The sequence below is a fragment of the Pleuronectes platessa genome, chromosome 22, assembly GCF_947347685.1.
Source record: "Pleuronectes platessa chromosome 22, fPlePla1.1, whole genome shotgun sequence".
Taxonomy (NCBI): Eukaryota; Metazoa; Chordata; class Actinopteri; order Pleuronectiformes; family Pleuronectidae; genus Pleuronectes; species Pleuronectes platessa.
In genome coordinates, this window is record NC_070647.1 from 18495699 (window position 1) to 18510397 (window position 14699).

Below are 14699 nucleotides of genomic sequence, written 5' to 3' on the forward strand. Positions count from 1 at the left end.
TGCATTCACTCAGTCTGGTTAGATAACGCTCTCTCTCTTTGTTTGCTTGTTTTCTGCTTATTTGATTTTTCTCTTTCTGCTCGTAGAATCCCCCCCCCCCCCCCCCGTCAGTCTCTGTGTCCTCTTATTGAAAATGTTCTTTAACACTTGTGATTTACTGGATATTTACATCACTGACTTACTCAACCTTAAATTTACCATTTTCAAATGTTCTCTTTACCCAAACTCACGCTCACTAGTTTCATATATATATATATATAAATATATATATATATGATCATATTGAACTATCTGATCGAACAGCCTCCTCATCGCCCCCTGGTGGCTGGCTGCAGTGCAGCTCATGGACTCTGCCTCCTCCATGTTAGCAGATGGGACTCAGATCTCGTGTTTCTGTCCTGGATTTCTTCTTTTCTAATTCCAGCACTACCAGTTCACCCAGGGCCTCGGGCGGAGGAGGGCGGGAACATGCAGAGGGAATAATTAGCATTTCACTGGAGTGAACGTATCCTCGATGATTTCCACTGTAAAGAGAACTGCTGCTCTCGCAGGCTACACAATTAGGTTATATAAGCTCCTGAGTCGTTCATGTCACAGACCTCGAGCCATCGGAGCAGCTCGTCTGAAAACCTTTAATTATCACTCGCCACTGAGGCGTCACTTCCTCTCCACTCGCCCGCACACGCTGCACGAGGATCAGGTTTAACAACGCACACGAGGAAGTGGCGACTTCACGCTGACACGTTGTGCTGCCGAGTCGTGTCACACAAAGCAAAGTGTAGTGATGTGTGTTTATGATATAATATCCAGCTATTAAACCGTGGAAGGGATGACGTCATCGTCACTACAACGGGAATCACATGACGTCATCACCAAGAGGACGAGCTCTGGCCTCAGTATCGTGGTCAGTGATTGACAGAGAGTTCGTCCAATCACCTGCCGAGGATCTGGAAACCGGCCGGATTGTTCACAGATGGTTCTGTCAATCAAACCTTCTGGATCCTCAGTGAAATATGTATCTTCATACTATTTCTAAATCACTTCATTAAACATGAAGTCTATGTTTTTGTAGAATCATTTTTTATTTATTACTTTTACAATAACTTCAACTTAAAGTCACTGATGGTCTTCATGTACTGACCCTGACCCTCCTCCAGTAGAAACCAGGTCACACCTGATGTTCCTCAGAAACAGAATTCATCACTCTGTCATTTATAAAACCTTGGATGTGTTTTTTCCCAGAAGCTTCACATTCCGTCACAGACACACAAACACACAATCACACAAACACACAAACACACAAACACACACGTCTGTGTCGTTCTCATCGTCAGCCAGGACGAGCTCAGCCTCATCTTTCCTCTCTCCCTGCTCACCAACTTTTTTCGAGCAGCAGTGGCGGTTGCAGCTGAGGACTGACAGTGTGTGTGTGTGTGTGTGTGTGTGTGTGTGTGTGTGAGTGTGTGTGTGTTATGTAACTTCCTCATCTCTTTGTCTCTCCTGCTTCCAGCGCTCTCCCAGCCTGTGGGAGCAGAGCAGGGTTAGAGGAGTCAGTAGAAAGAAGCTCAGGCTAATCACCCTCCACGTCTCTGCCTCCTCGTTCAGAGCGTTAACTCCTAAACCTTCAGCCGGCTCCTTCCATCCGAGTGCCACTTCTTCTCCTGACAGTCCCGTCTGAGTGGAGCTAATCATGGCCGACGGGTCAGTGGAGTGACAGCGCTGTGATGAGTTGAGCTGCAGCAGCTCCTCAGAAACGTCACGCGAGGCGAGATGCCCCCGGATTAATGCTTTCATGAGGGTAAAAATAGAAGCATGATAATGCATCACATGTAAACACTGTACTTCTTATGTGTGTTCATTTGTCAGATTGGTGCAGAACGCCCTGGCCCCAGATTACAGAGCAGTTTGGATTAGTCATGGATCCGCTCGCAGTGAGATGAGATGTCCATCAGGTTCACATGCAAAGTTGCTTTTTAATCTATTTCAAGTTTTTGAGGACAGAGCTTAAAAGTTTAGGCTCAAATCCCGCCCAGATATTTTAGGTCAGAGAAAACATGACGGAGAAATGATTTATGAATTTGACTTTGAGCGAAAGAAAAACCAACAACAACGAGAAAGTGAAATGTTCAAAGTGTTTGTTGATTATCAGTAAATATGATTTAATTATGATTAAACCAAACGGAGAGAAGAGTTTAACTCGTCCACCAATCAGGAGATTTGTTTTAATGACCTCACTCTGGAAAGCAGGAGGAAGTGAAAACTTCAAGATGCTCTTTAAAGGAACCGGGTCCAGTCCATTACTGAGAAGGATTCCTCCTGAGCAGGGGTCAGGGGTCAGGGGTCAGGGCTCAGTCCAACTCTCCTCCTTTCTTCACCAGAACCACCTTCTCGATCCTCACCAGTCTGGATCAAGGCCACTCAACTGCCTCCTCCCTGTCTCCTAGCACCTTGTCTCCTCTGTCCTCATCCTTCTGTACCTTGCTGCTGATCCCTCACGTCGAGCGACAGCTGTCACTCAACACCCCCCCCCCCCCCCTGTCTGCTGCCCTGGCTGGTGGTCTGAGGAGACTCCTCTCCTCAGACCACACCTCGGTGAGGAAGCATCTGGGTCCAGCTGCACTCACACGTCTCTCTCAGGTTCCTGCAGAGGAGAGCGAGGGACCTGAGACCTGTCAGCTCATGATCTGTCATCACTCTTCATCTCACTCTGTGTGAACCACTGATTAGAGCTGGACTGGTCGAGTGGTTTTCATGTTCTGAACACAAAGCCCTTCAGTCTTCTGACCAGAGCTGGATATTACCCATGATCCCCTGCTTCCTGTGTTAACGCTGAAGTAATGTGGAGATGAAGGAGCAGCTCAGGACCTCAGCAGTCCACCACCCGGAGGTTCCTCCTTCACAGAGAAGTCATGATTCCAGTCACAAGTCAGATGTTCCTGGTGGTTCCCGAGCTGCAGCAGACGGGTTCCTCTCATGCAGCTGCAGTTCACCAGATTACACAGCAGCTGAGGCTCTGCCAGAATTACTGGAGTATTGGACGGTGTCCCAGGGGCTTGTGGGTAGTCCTGTTATATCTGGCTAATTGATGCGTCCAGCAGATAACAAAGGCTGGAGAGCCGATCAGGAGGAGGGGGGGGGGCAGTAACAGCTTTACAGGGGTTAGACTGCACGGCCAAAAGTATATGGACACCCATATATTACAGTCATGTGTATTAATATAACACAGGACGATGCAAAACTCCATCATAGACTTCAGCGTTAGAGAAGAACAGAAACACACTTCACCGTCCGTTCAACACAGAACATAGTCACCGTTATATAAATGTTATATAAACTTAATGCATCAAGCTGAGCCAAAAGATTCTTAATGAAAAGATCTCAAGAAATGTTTTTCATTTCTAAAAATGAAGATTTAGAAAAACAACGTCCCTGAGCTTCAAATAAACTTTGGAGGTAAACTAGAGGTTTATGAATTTTTTAAATGTCTGTAACATCACGAGAAGTTAAGATGCAGTAAAATGCTTCATAACTGAAGCTGCTGTCACTTCACATCTGTGCTTTGTGATTGTGAGCATTTGGCTTTGTTCCTGCTCGTGTTGCCTTCAGCCACGATTAACATCTGAACACTGTTCACATCCGTCGGTCGCTGAGGAACACAAACCAGGAGATACAATGGAACCAGGTCTATCACTCCTCAGAAGAATGAGCCACTCCGACCAGAGGAGACGGGACGAGGCTGTAATTACTCAGTGAGATCACATGAAATTAATAAAAGATGCAGGCGAACATGAACATTGTCTTTTGGTCGACTGCGTCCAGATGCTGCACCGCTGGCCCCGTGTCAGTGGAGGTGAGGAAGCTGCAGGACAGATCCTCGTCCTGCAGCTTCCTGCAGCTTCCTCACACTGACAGATGCTAAACCACTGATTCCTTCATGGGTATAAATCCACACACTGTGGAGAACAAGAGGGAAATGAACAAAGAAAACATGTAAACCCCTGAAATGATTCATGATGGATGATGAGGTCAGAAAAAGCTCCATGTCGATGACTTGGCAAAGGAAGAGAACTGATTTTTCTTCTTTACATTTATTTGATCTCAAGTCCCTTAATAAATATTTGCTTTATCTTTTATGGAATATCTCAATTCAAGGAATCATTTATTTTCCCTCAAACCTCTTTTCTCTCACAAGAAACTTGTGCTCGAGTCCCAGATGTTAATGTTTGTCTCCACTCCTTCTCTTCTGCTTGTTTGTTCTCACACTCCTGCTCTGGGTTCCAGCTCTGGGTTCCTGCTCTGGGTTCCTGCTCTGGGTTCCTGCTCTGGGTTCCTGCTCTGGGTTCCCTCTCTGGGTTCCCGCTCCGGTTTCCCGCTCTGGGTTCCCGCTCCGGGTTCCCGCTCCGGGTTCCCGCTCCGGGTTCCCGCTCCGGTTTCCTGCTCCGGGTTCCTGATCCGGGTTCCTGCTCCGGTTTCCTGCTCCGGGTTCCTGCTCCGTGTTCCTGCTCCGGGTTCCTGCTCCGGTTTCCTGCTCCGGGTTCCTGCTCCGGGTTCCCGCTCTGGGTTCCCTCTCTGGGGTCCTGATCTGGGGTCCTGCTCTGGTTTCCTGCTCTGGGTTCCCGCTCTGGGTTCCCTCTCTGGGGTCCTGATCTGGGGTCCTGCTCTGGTTTCCTGCTCTGGGTTCCCGCTCTGGGTTCCCTCTCTGGGGTCCTGATCTGGGGTCCTGCTCTGGTTTCCTGCTCTGGGTTCCAGCTCTGGGTTCCTGCTCTGGATTCCGGTTCTGTGTTCCTGCTCTGTGTTCCTGCTCTGGTTTCCTGCTCTGGGTTCCAGCTCTGGGTTCCTGCTCTGGGTTCCTGCTCTGGATTCCGGTTCTGTGTTCCTGCTCTGTGTTCCTGCTCTGTGTTCCTGCTCTGGGGTTCCTGCTCTGGTTTCCTGCTCTGGGTTCCTGCTCTGGGGTCCTGATCTGGGTTCCTGCTCTGGGTTCCCGCTCTGGGTTCCTGCTCTGTGTTCCTGCTCTGTGTTCCTGCTCTGGGGTTCCTGCTCTGGGTTCCTGCTCTAGGTTCCTGCCCTGCTGTCAGAGTTCTGTGGAGTGAAGCCGTCCCTGAACCGACAGGAAGCAGGTGTGACTGAGGCTCCTCCTCCTGACAGGGAACCGGGGAGCACAGTTCTCTGAGGGCGTTTATGATATTAAGAGGATTAATTCATGAGCGAACATGAAGCTACTGGAGCTCAGAGTCTCCAACATGTGACATCTAAACGGGTTCTGTAGGAAACGTTGGCCTCAGATTAAATATGACACATGATTCCTCTTCTGAAGCGAATGTGGTCGATCTTATTTTACATTTTTTACCCAGTTTGTATTGAAGGCTCCTTGAAGACGCCTTCGTCCCAACTGAGATGTCCGATGTCTCTCAGGACAGAAGAGCAGGACGCTGAGGAGCCTGTGACTCCAAACACCCGATAGATCTCACGTCCAAACCCCCCCCATCACACACACACACACACACACACACACACACACACTCTGCACAGATACAGAAGCACCCACTCCTCTGAGATGTTCGCTGCAAAGCTCATTGTAATCTGCTTTGAAAGATTCCCAACTGGTCATCCAGGCACAGAGGTCAAATACCATTTCAATTTGTTTTCCAACAGAGTCTGCTCTGCTGGGGGGGGGGGGGGCACTTTTATACCTCAACAATCTTCTTCTTTGTCAAACTTTGGATTCAGTTTCTCAAATGAACATAATTTAGGGACATGAAACTACTTTCTATCTTGTGTTTATTTGGGTGGAGGTGGATAATAATGGTAATTTATCAATAACATATAATTATAAACATTGTGTTTAATACTATATTAAATAACATCTGGTATTTTAGAGACGATGTCATGAATAAATTAATCGATGATAATCAATAAGCAGTAAATTAATAAAAGCAGATGCTACAGATGGAACTGGTTTTATCTGCTTTAGATTCACTTCCCCAGCCAGTCCACTGGTTTACGACCAGAGGTCTGCGTCCCTCCAAATTATTTTTGGGAATGATTTTACTATTTGATTTTTGTGACACAATAATAAATGACCCCTTCAAACATCAGAATAAACTATTGAACAAATGAGTTGAAGTTCAAACCCAGACATGTTCCACATGGACACAACCACAGCTTCCTAGTCAGAGGTCACAGCGGGGTCTGGGTTCAAGGCCCAAACTACCAAGCAGAAATCAAAATCCAAACAATCACTACAAATATATTGTGTGAACTTTTATAACAATATAGAAATAATACAAAACTCCTGGGTGTGTTTATCAGCTTGGTTTGTTTTTTTGTAGAAACCAAGATATACTGAGTTGGACATTTTATATTGTAAATCAAGTCTGTTCAGTTATTTCAACATTTTCTCAAAGTTAGTGCCAAAAAGTAGCTTAAATGTTCTTATCTAAATAAGAGTTGACGGATATAAAATATATACAATGAGCCAATATTAGCTGATCCATCAGTATTGATGGATCAGTCCATCGATCCTCATGAAGACGGCTGGTTCCAAAAAAACTAAGTGATGCTCTTGAATATAAACCAGATAAATATATAAATATATAGCAACAGAAAATGTAAACACCAAAGTGAAGAGCTCTCATGAGGTCATAGGTCACTTCCCACCGCTGATCACATGTTATATAACCATGCTGCTCCAGACAGAGGAGCTGTCCTTTCAGCACCGGTGCTGAAGTTATGGATTCATATCAGAGACAAACTCACACATCATTCAAAGCGCTTTAGAGAAACAGGTCCTGGGCACTAACCTGGTGTCAGGGTGGCTCCTTCTCTCCAGGTGGTCCCCGCTCTGTCCTCGTGTCTTGGCTCATTCCTTCACTTTACTTCCACAAGGTCCTTTACTTCTCAAAAACTCAAATGATCATAAACAAGGCTGCTGATGTTCAGCGTCTGGATCCAGGTCCTCTGAGAGCCAGGTGACCCTCAGCTGGAAAAAGGGAAAGTGTTTCACTTCTGTGACAGAACCTGAGCGAAGGAAAACAGGCGTCTGCGTCTCAAAAATATACTTGTTTCTTTCCGGTTTTCAAAATCTACAATAACACCGTAATCCAATTCATAACTAGAGGCGTGTGGGATATATGTACACTTTTGCGGCAACTTTTCTTGTAAACATAATGACTAAATGTAGGGAAGGTAAGAAAAAACAAAATTTGGCTTTTTCTCGTGTTGCAGAATATGGACTGTTTCCTATTATGTACAAAGAGTGCAAAGAGTCGCCCCCCCCCCCCGTAACGGTCCTGCTGAGGTCACGGGCCTCCGTGTTGCGTCACGTGTTCCGGGGTTGGGTCAGAACTCTTCACTAAGGGATGTGCTCACCAGATTGAGGCGGATTAAAATGTGCTTTTTATAAATCAACCCCGTCGCTCTTAAAACTTTTCAGGATTGCGATGTGTTGATCCTCCTGCGCCATGTGCAAAGACTTAAGAGCCATTAACGGGGTTTACTCTACAGAACTATGGGCCTCAGCGCGTCACAGTGGGGGGTCTACAGGTCCGTCTCCCGTGTGTTCAGGCAGAACGCGTACAGGGATCTCTTGAAGTCCATGCTGCTGTTGGCCTTGATATTCGCCTTCTCTCCAGCGGCGGTCGCGTCGTTGTTCTCCGCTTCCTGGGACTTGTTGGAGGATTTACTTCCTTTACGCTTGAGCTCGGGACTCGCCCGGCCACTGTTGGGCTCGTCCTTCAGGGAGGACTGGTCCTGGTCCGTCTCCCGGTGGTAGAAGTAGTTGAAGTTGGACACGATGACCGGCACCGGCAGCGCGATGGTGAGCACACCGGCGATGGCGCACAGCGAGCCCACGATCTTCCCCCCCACCGTCACCGGCCTCATGTCCCCGTAGCCCACCGTGGTCATGGTCACCACCGCCCACCAGAAGGCGTCCGGGATGCTGGAGAAGTGAGACTCCGGCTCGTCCGCTTCCGCGAAGAACACGGCGCTGGAGAAGAGGATGACCCCGATGAAGAGGAAGAAGATGAGCAGGCCCAGCTCCCGCATGCTGGCCTTCAGGGTCTGGCCCAGGATCTGGAGCCCCTTGGAGTGTCTGGAGAGCTTGAAGATCCTGAAGACCCGCACCAGGCGGATGACCCTCAGGATGGCCAGGGACATGGCCTGCTGCCCGTTCTGGTGCTCCTGGCCCTGCTGCTCCGCCAGCTCCGTGCCCACTGTGATGAAGTAAGGCATGATGGACATGATGTCGATGATGTTCATGACTGTCTTGGAGAACTCGGACTTGCTCGGGCACGCGAAGAAGCGCACGAAGAGCTCGAAGGTGAACCAGATGACGCACGTGGTCTCGATGATGAAGAAGGGGTCGGTGAAGGTGAGGGACGGCCGCGGCGCGGTGCTGTTGTCCAGGCGGTTGGTGACCATCAGCTCCCGCTCGTCCCGGAACTCTGGCAGCGTCTCCATGCAGAAGGTGATGATGGATATGGTGATGACGAGCACGGACACGATGGCGATGCCCCGGGCGGGAATCGAGCTCTCCGGGTACTCGAATATGAGCCAGACCTGCTTCTGGAACTCGTTCTGAGGCAGCGGCTTCTCCTCCTCTTTTATAAAGCCCTCGTCCTCTCGGAACCGCTCCATGGCCTCCTCCCCCAGCTGGTAAAACCTGATCTCATCCGCGAACACGTCGATGGACACGTTCACGGGTCTCCGGACCTTCCCCCCTGACTGGTAAAAATACAAAATCCCGTCAAAACTCGGTCTGTTGCGGTCGAAGAAGTACTCGTTCCGGAGCGGGTCGAAGTACTTGATCCTCTTGGCGGGGTCTCCGAGCAAAGTGTCGGGGAACTGGTTGAGGGTTCCCAGCTGGGTCTCGTACCTCAGCCCGGCGATGTTGATGAGCACCCTCTCGTTGCTCTCCGTGTCCATGTGCATGTCCATCATGTCCTCGTCGAACAGATGCGGACTGTGGTCCGCGCGTAAAAGCGCATCCATGGCGTTCTCGCTGCAGCTGAAGGTGCTGTTCATGTCGTTGATTTTCCACGAGCTGCTGAGCGGGTGCAGCCGCGGCTGGGGACTCCCCCGGGTGTTCAGCTCTTTGCCGAAGTCCTCCCCGAGTCCAGTCTGCACGAAGCCGGGCTGAGGGACATCCAGCGCGTTCCGGCAGCTCTCCTCGGCATTGCCGCCTCCTCCGCCTCCACCGCTCCCTTTGGCGCCGCCGTTCTCAAAACTCACCAAGGCGATCTCCATTCCGCAGCCATCCACGGTCACTGTGGCGGAAACACCGGAGACTTGTTGATCTGAGACGCGAACATCGTCTTTCCCAGGAGATCAAGAAGTTCCAAACAAGCTGCAGCAGGTGGAGCAGAGGGAGGAAGCGGGACTTGTGCGTCCTGCGGCCGCAGCTTCTCCTCACATGGACGCACAAGTGCTGCTGCGTGAACCAGAGAGGGTCTGGATGAAGTCAATATTAAAAGCACAAGAGAAGAGGAGGAGGACCCGGATGAGAGAGAGAGAGAGAGAGAGAGAGAGAGAGAGAGAGAGAGAGAGAGAGAGAGAGAGAGAGAGAGAGAGAGAGAGAGTGAGAGAGGGGGGAGAGAGGTCAGGAAGAATCATTACAGTCTCTCTCTCTCTCTCTCTCTCTCTCTCTCTCTCTCTCTCTCTCTCTCTCCCCCACTCACTCTCTCTCTCTCTCTCTCTCTCATGAACGGTTCAGATTTTCATTACATTTTATAATAAGAAGAAAATGGCCTCAGCACCAAACAGCCAATCAGAGCTCAGGTTGTATTTATAAGCTTTATAATCATATTTGTTCAGAACAGGGATTTTTGTTGATTCATGAATTGATCCGGGCTAAGACGCCATCTTCTGTTCGTTCGCTGTCTACTCACGATTTATTTCATCATACGTCAAATGTCTCTGTACGTGATTAATGTCCAGATGACATTTGATGTGTTGGTTTTAGAGAGTTATCGCCCTAGTGGACAGGAGTGGAACAGCTTGTTGAATGAACAGCTGAGAGTCGTCTCAACTCATAAATTAAGTTCCTAAAGCAATACAACTAGAGTAGAATTATGAAGTACATATACTTTTAAAAAAACAGGCACCAAATTAAACATGTTTTGCATATTTCATTATAATTTGGAGCAATTCGGCAAATGAAAACATAACATTTACATCCTGGAGCAGCCAAGAGTAATAACTGTTTAATTATTTACACTTTTACGTCTGGACCTGGCGACTTGAGAGATTCAAAGAAGTTTCAGATTCTCCTGAGGATCACGTGATGTGATCAGAAGCTGCTGAGCTGCTGTGAAATCTGATTTTACAGCTGTAATTATTTGGTGTTCTCTGGTGTTATGTAACTTCACTTCCTCTCTGTGTGTTTGTCGCTGCATCGTTTTCAAAACGCAGCGACGTCCTTGATGCACATGAATGGGTCTCCTTACTGTCCCAACACAAAGAGCTTCCACATCACCAGGTCCATGGACGCTCTCACTGAGGGTCTTTGTGTTGTCTTTGTGTCCTCTCCTCTGTGGACGGAGGGCCGGGCCCCGGGGCCACACTCTGCTGCTGGGAGGAGATGGAAGGAGTCTTTCTCTAAAACCACACAAACTCAAACTATCTGAGCGGACAGCAGCTCTATGGTTCAGCTCAGAGACACGTCCACGTTCACAGAGTCCGAGTCTCAGTCACTGTTTATCTACTGACTCCAACAGGATCACTGTAATTAGAATAACATATGATTTCTCAGTGGTTTATACTGTGTGACCTCAGGCAACTCCCCACAGACCCATGTGCTGGTCTTTGTTTATGTCCATGGACCTCAGGTATGACATTTAACACACACACAAACAAACACACACACACACACACACACACACACAGGAAGTGGCTTTACAGCTCTGCACATGTTTGCAAATATTATCACTGCAATAATATTCCAATGTACTGAGGAGCATCTACAACCTCCACTGGCTTCTACAAAAGGACAAGAGAGCGCTCACTCACACACACACACACACACACACACTCTCACACACACACACACACACACTCACTCACACACACGCACACACACTCACACACACTCACACAGTGTGTTGGGTTCTAAAAGCAGAGAAGGTGACCTATTTAAAAGGTTAGTTTCTTCGCCCTGTGGGTGGATTAGGAAAACAAAGCACGAGCACTATATTTATCCTTTTCCTTATCTAATGCTCCAGCCTCATCATGATAAGAACTATGTGCATCTCCCCGCCCCTGGATTAGTGCACTGTCCTCAGACTACAGCAGCCATGAATAATAACTCGCCAACATCCATCTCACTCTGTGACTGGCCACTGGCAACAACGCAGCGATTTCACGCACTGGATACAGCCATTAGGACCTTTTCACAATAAACTTTATGATTTTTCCTGCGCGGACGCATAAAGCTGCAGATTCCTGCTGTGAGGCTTTAGAGAAGCGTCAGAGAGGAGGAGACCAGAGCAGGAAACCAGGACATGCTAATGCTCAGTGTGTGTTCATGTGTGTGTTCATGTGTGTGTTCATGTGTGTGCACAGATCAGACATGTTTTCATGAAGGAAACAGGATCCTTCACATGCAGCTTCAAACTGAACCATCCTCATGGAAATGTTATATGATTTCAAACTGGATCAATTTATAATGATGTTGTTATGTTGAAGTATGTTTCATGAATAATTTAAATTCAATAAGAAAGTAATTGTCTGAAAGGTTTAAAATAATCAGTGAGTTTGTCACATCTGGACACTAAACACACACAACACCCAGGAAACAACTCACACCAGAGGAACATGAACCTACCAGACAACATCCTGAGTCCAGAAGAGAAGAGAAACCTGGATCTGGATCCCGGGCGAGACCCCACTGGTTACACACTGGTTCATACAGGGATTTTTATGTTATCATTTATTTTAACCAATCTAGAGTTTGATCTTTGAACTTTTTATTTCAGAATATTTAACGTGTGTAGTAGAAAAATTAACTAAACACGTTTGACAAACTGTTTTGTATTTAGATGGTAATCATTTGAAGCCTTGTAACTTTTATGACTTGTATTTAAAACCCTTAACCCTGGTGGTTTCCCTGTGTTGATCCTTTCTGCAGAAAGCCTGTTATTAAATACACGTAGATAACTTTGTTGTTTCCAGCCTCTTGTATCTCCAGATCTCCATCACACGTGTTTGTGTAAATTATATAATTTCCACTCCCTGTTGCGTAGAAACATAAAGTATCAGGTGGTTCATTAAAAATACTTTGGTACTTTCCAAGGAATAAATCACTTTGTCAAGTTTGAAGGAAAACTGGTGTTTACGTGATGTGTGTGTGTGTGTGTGTGTGTGTGTGTGTGTGTGTGTGTGTGTGTGTGTGTGTGTGTGTTGGAGAGGGAAACGGTAACCGTAACAACCAGCATCCATAACAACTGCAGCTCACAAATTAGCTGAGTCATCACTAACGAGCTGCTGCTGATGATGACAACAACAAGCAGAGACAAATCAACAGCTGAAGGTCAGAGCTCACAGACACCACAGACACCACAGACCAACAATGATCACACACCTCGTCAGTCAAACATCTCCTGTTTCCTGTTTCCTGTTTCCAGCTTCAACGACTGTGTGAGTGTAAACAACACAAAACTCACGGGACTGTTCCGAACCAGCAGCAGGAAGCAGGTAACCACAGGAAGTGGTCATCAGCAGGTAACCACAGGAAGTGGTCATCAGCAGGTAACCACAGGAAGTGGTCATCAGCAGGTAACCACAGGAAGTGGTCATCAGCTCGACGTGTGTGGACGCCGTGAAGACGAGACCAATGGAGAAGCAGGAGAACACAAGAACTCAGCTTCACTGATGGAAAACGTCTTTGATTTTGCCTTTGTTGTGTGTTTGTGTTGTTTAATGGACGTGAGCCGGACGCATCAGATCCTGTGAACGGAGCCACGCTAGCTGTTTCCACCTGTTTCTAGTCTTTATGCTAAGCTAACCATCTGGAGGAGGAAGCTTCCTATTGACCACGCAGACACCAGCTGTGAATCAATGTGAACGTTGAGAGAAGAAGACCAACGTGAAGATGAGAGTCCGAGTCCTGCCCCCCCCCCCCCCCACGCAGAGCGAGCGCAGGTTAGCATCATCGTTAGCAGGAGGTGCTACAGTAACAGTGAATGTCAGATTTGGTGCATGTGAGGAGACGAGTGGCGCTGGGAGCAGAACAGTCGGCCTGAGTCAGAGCCGCCAACGCCTCAGGGCGCCTCACCATCATCATCATCATCAGCATCATCAGCATCATCATCATATCTGTGTGTGTGTGTCCTCGCCGTGTTTGACTCTGCCCCTGCACTCGTCTGTGTGTGTGTGTGGTGTGTGTTTGTGTGTGTGTGTGTGTTTTGGGGCTCAGGGCGGCTGCATGGAGAGAGTGGCGTGGAGGGGCGAGCGGGAGGAACGCAGCGATGAGTTTAAGAAGTCTTGACAGCAGATGCCTGCATAATAACACACAGAGAGGACATGTGCAAGCAGGAGAATCAAGGACACCACGTCATGCGTGCCACTCATTTAAAGTCACAGCTTCCTCCTGCAGCTCTCGTGCTCCATCACAGATGCTGCTAAATGGATTTGTAAACCGGTGCCGTGAAATCCAGCGAGGAGGGATTTAAACACTCTGTGTGTGGTGATGAGGCCGAGGCGGCGCGGCCGGGGAGAGGACGTCTCTCTGCAGATGGTGATCGGTCAGATCTGTCGGCGAGCGGAGGAACAGATGCTCGTGTGTAGGAGGAGGCCGAGTTCAGCTTCAACCCAAACACACGCTCATTCGATGTGAAGCTGCAGCTCGTTCACACTCACACTCGATCTGAAACCACTTGAGTGTAAAGATAACGGTGTCCATGGCGGAGGGGGGGGGGGGGGGGGGGAGGGGGCGCGTCACGTGATGTCCTCGCTCCTCGTCTGGCGTCTGCAGAGGAAACCGCCTGAGCTCTCACTCTGCAGAACCGACCACCAGGGCCAAGATGGCCGCTCTTAAAAATGGGCTCCACTCCTCCTCCTCCTCACGAGTGTGTTTCCTCTGGTTTGTGTCTCTGTGGGGACCGACATCACTCAAAGGGTCAGTTCACACCATGTCAGACATTGGGGGACATGAGGGCCCAGACGTCACAAAGGCCCCTGAACACATTCAACTCTCTGCTGGAGCCTGATTAATAATTAGTTTTACAAATGAATATTAATCATAACTGTGTGTTTTTGAGCGTTGTGACCTCGCGTGTAGTTTCACAGATGCAGATGAATGTAATTATGTGTCGTCTCATCTCATGACATCACGTCACATTGTGTCACGTGTCATGTTGTCTTATGTCATATTTTCTCAGGTCGTACATACACACACGTTGTGTTATTTCATTTCATGTCTTATTGTGTTGTCTTCATATCGTCGTGTCATGTCACATTGTGACATAATCCAGCTTTCTGATACACAACACTAGTTGTGTTACATTATGACAATAATAATAATAATAATACATCTATTAGATCATGAATCACAATTATTAAAAAATAAGTTCAAGGTCAAATCGACAGTTTCAACTCAAACTGAACATTTAACCTCAGGAACGTTTCTCCAGTGAAGATTCAGGTTTGAGTTCATGTCGGCCACAGGGGATTTATCATGATGAGGGTCCTCAACAACTGTAGAA

The 14699-nt window shown here is 47.9% G+C and overlaps 2 protein-coding genes across 2 annotated transcripts; both read right to left on the minus strand.

Annotated features, from left to right (window-relative positions):
- Positions 1-4169: 4169 nt before the first annotated feature.
- On the minus strand, positions 4170-5249 carry LOC128429225 (proline-rich protein HaeIII subfamily 1-like). Its single transcript, XM_053415497.1, has 2 exons — positions 5241-5249; positions 4170-5138 (listed from the first exon to the last, which is right to left on the minus strand). The coding sequence occupies exons 1-2, from the start codon at positions 5247-5249 to the stop codon at positions 4170-4172; spliced, it is 978 nt and encodes a 325-aa protein (XP_053271472.1).
- A 2287-nt stretch (positions 5250-7536) lies between these two features.
- LOC128429104 (potassium voltage-gated channel subfamily A member 1) lies at positions 7537-9246 on the minus strand. The gene has a single exon (XM_053415391.1). It carries the CDS (start codon positions 9244-9246, stop codon positions 7537-7539), a length of 1710 nt encoding a protein of 569 aa, XP_053271366.1.
- Positions 9247-14699: the final 5453 nt, after the last annotated feature.

What these genes read in the sequence shown, in the direction of transcription:
- LOC128429104 (XM_053415391.1), bottom strand. Translation starts at nt 9,246, where the DNA reads ATGGAGATCGCCTTGGTGAGTTTTGAGAACGGCGGCGCCAAAGGGAGC.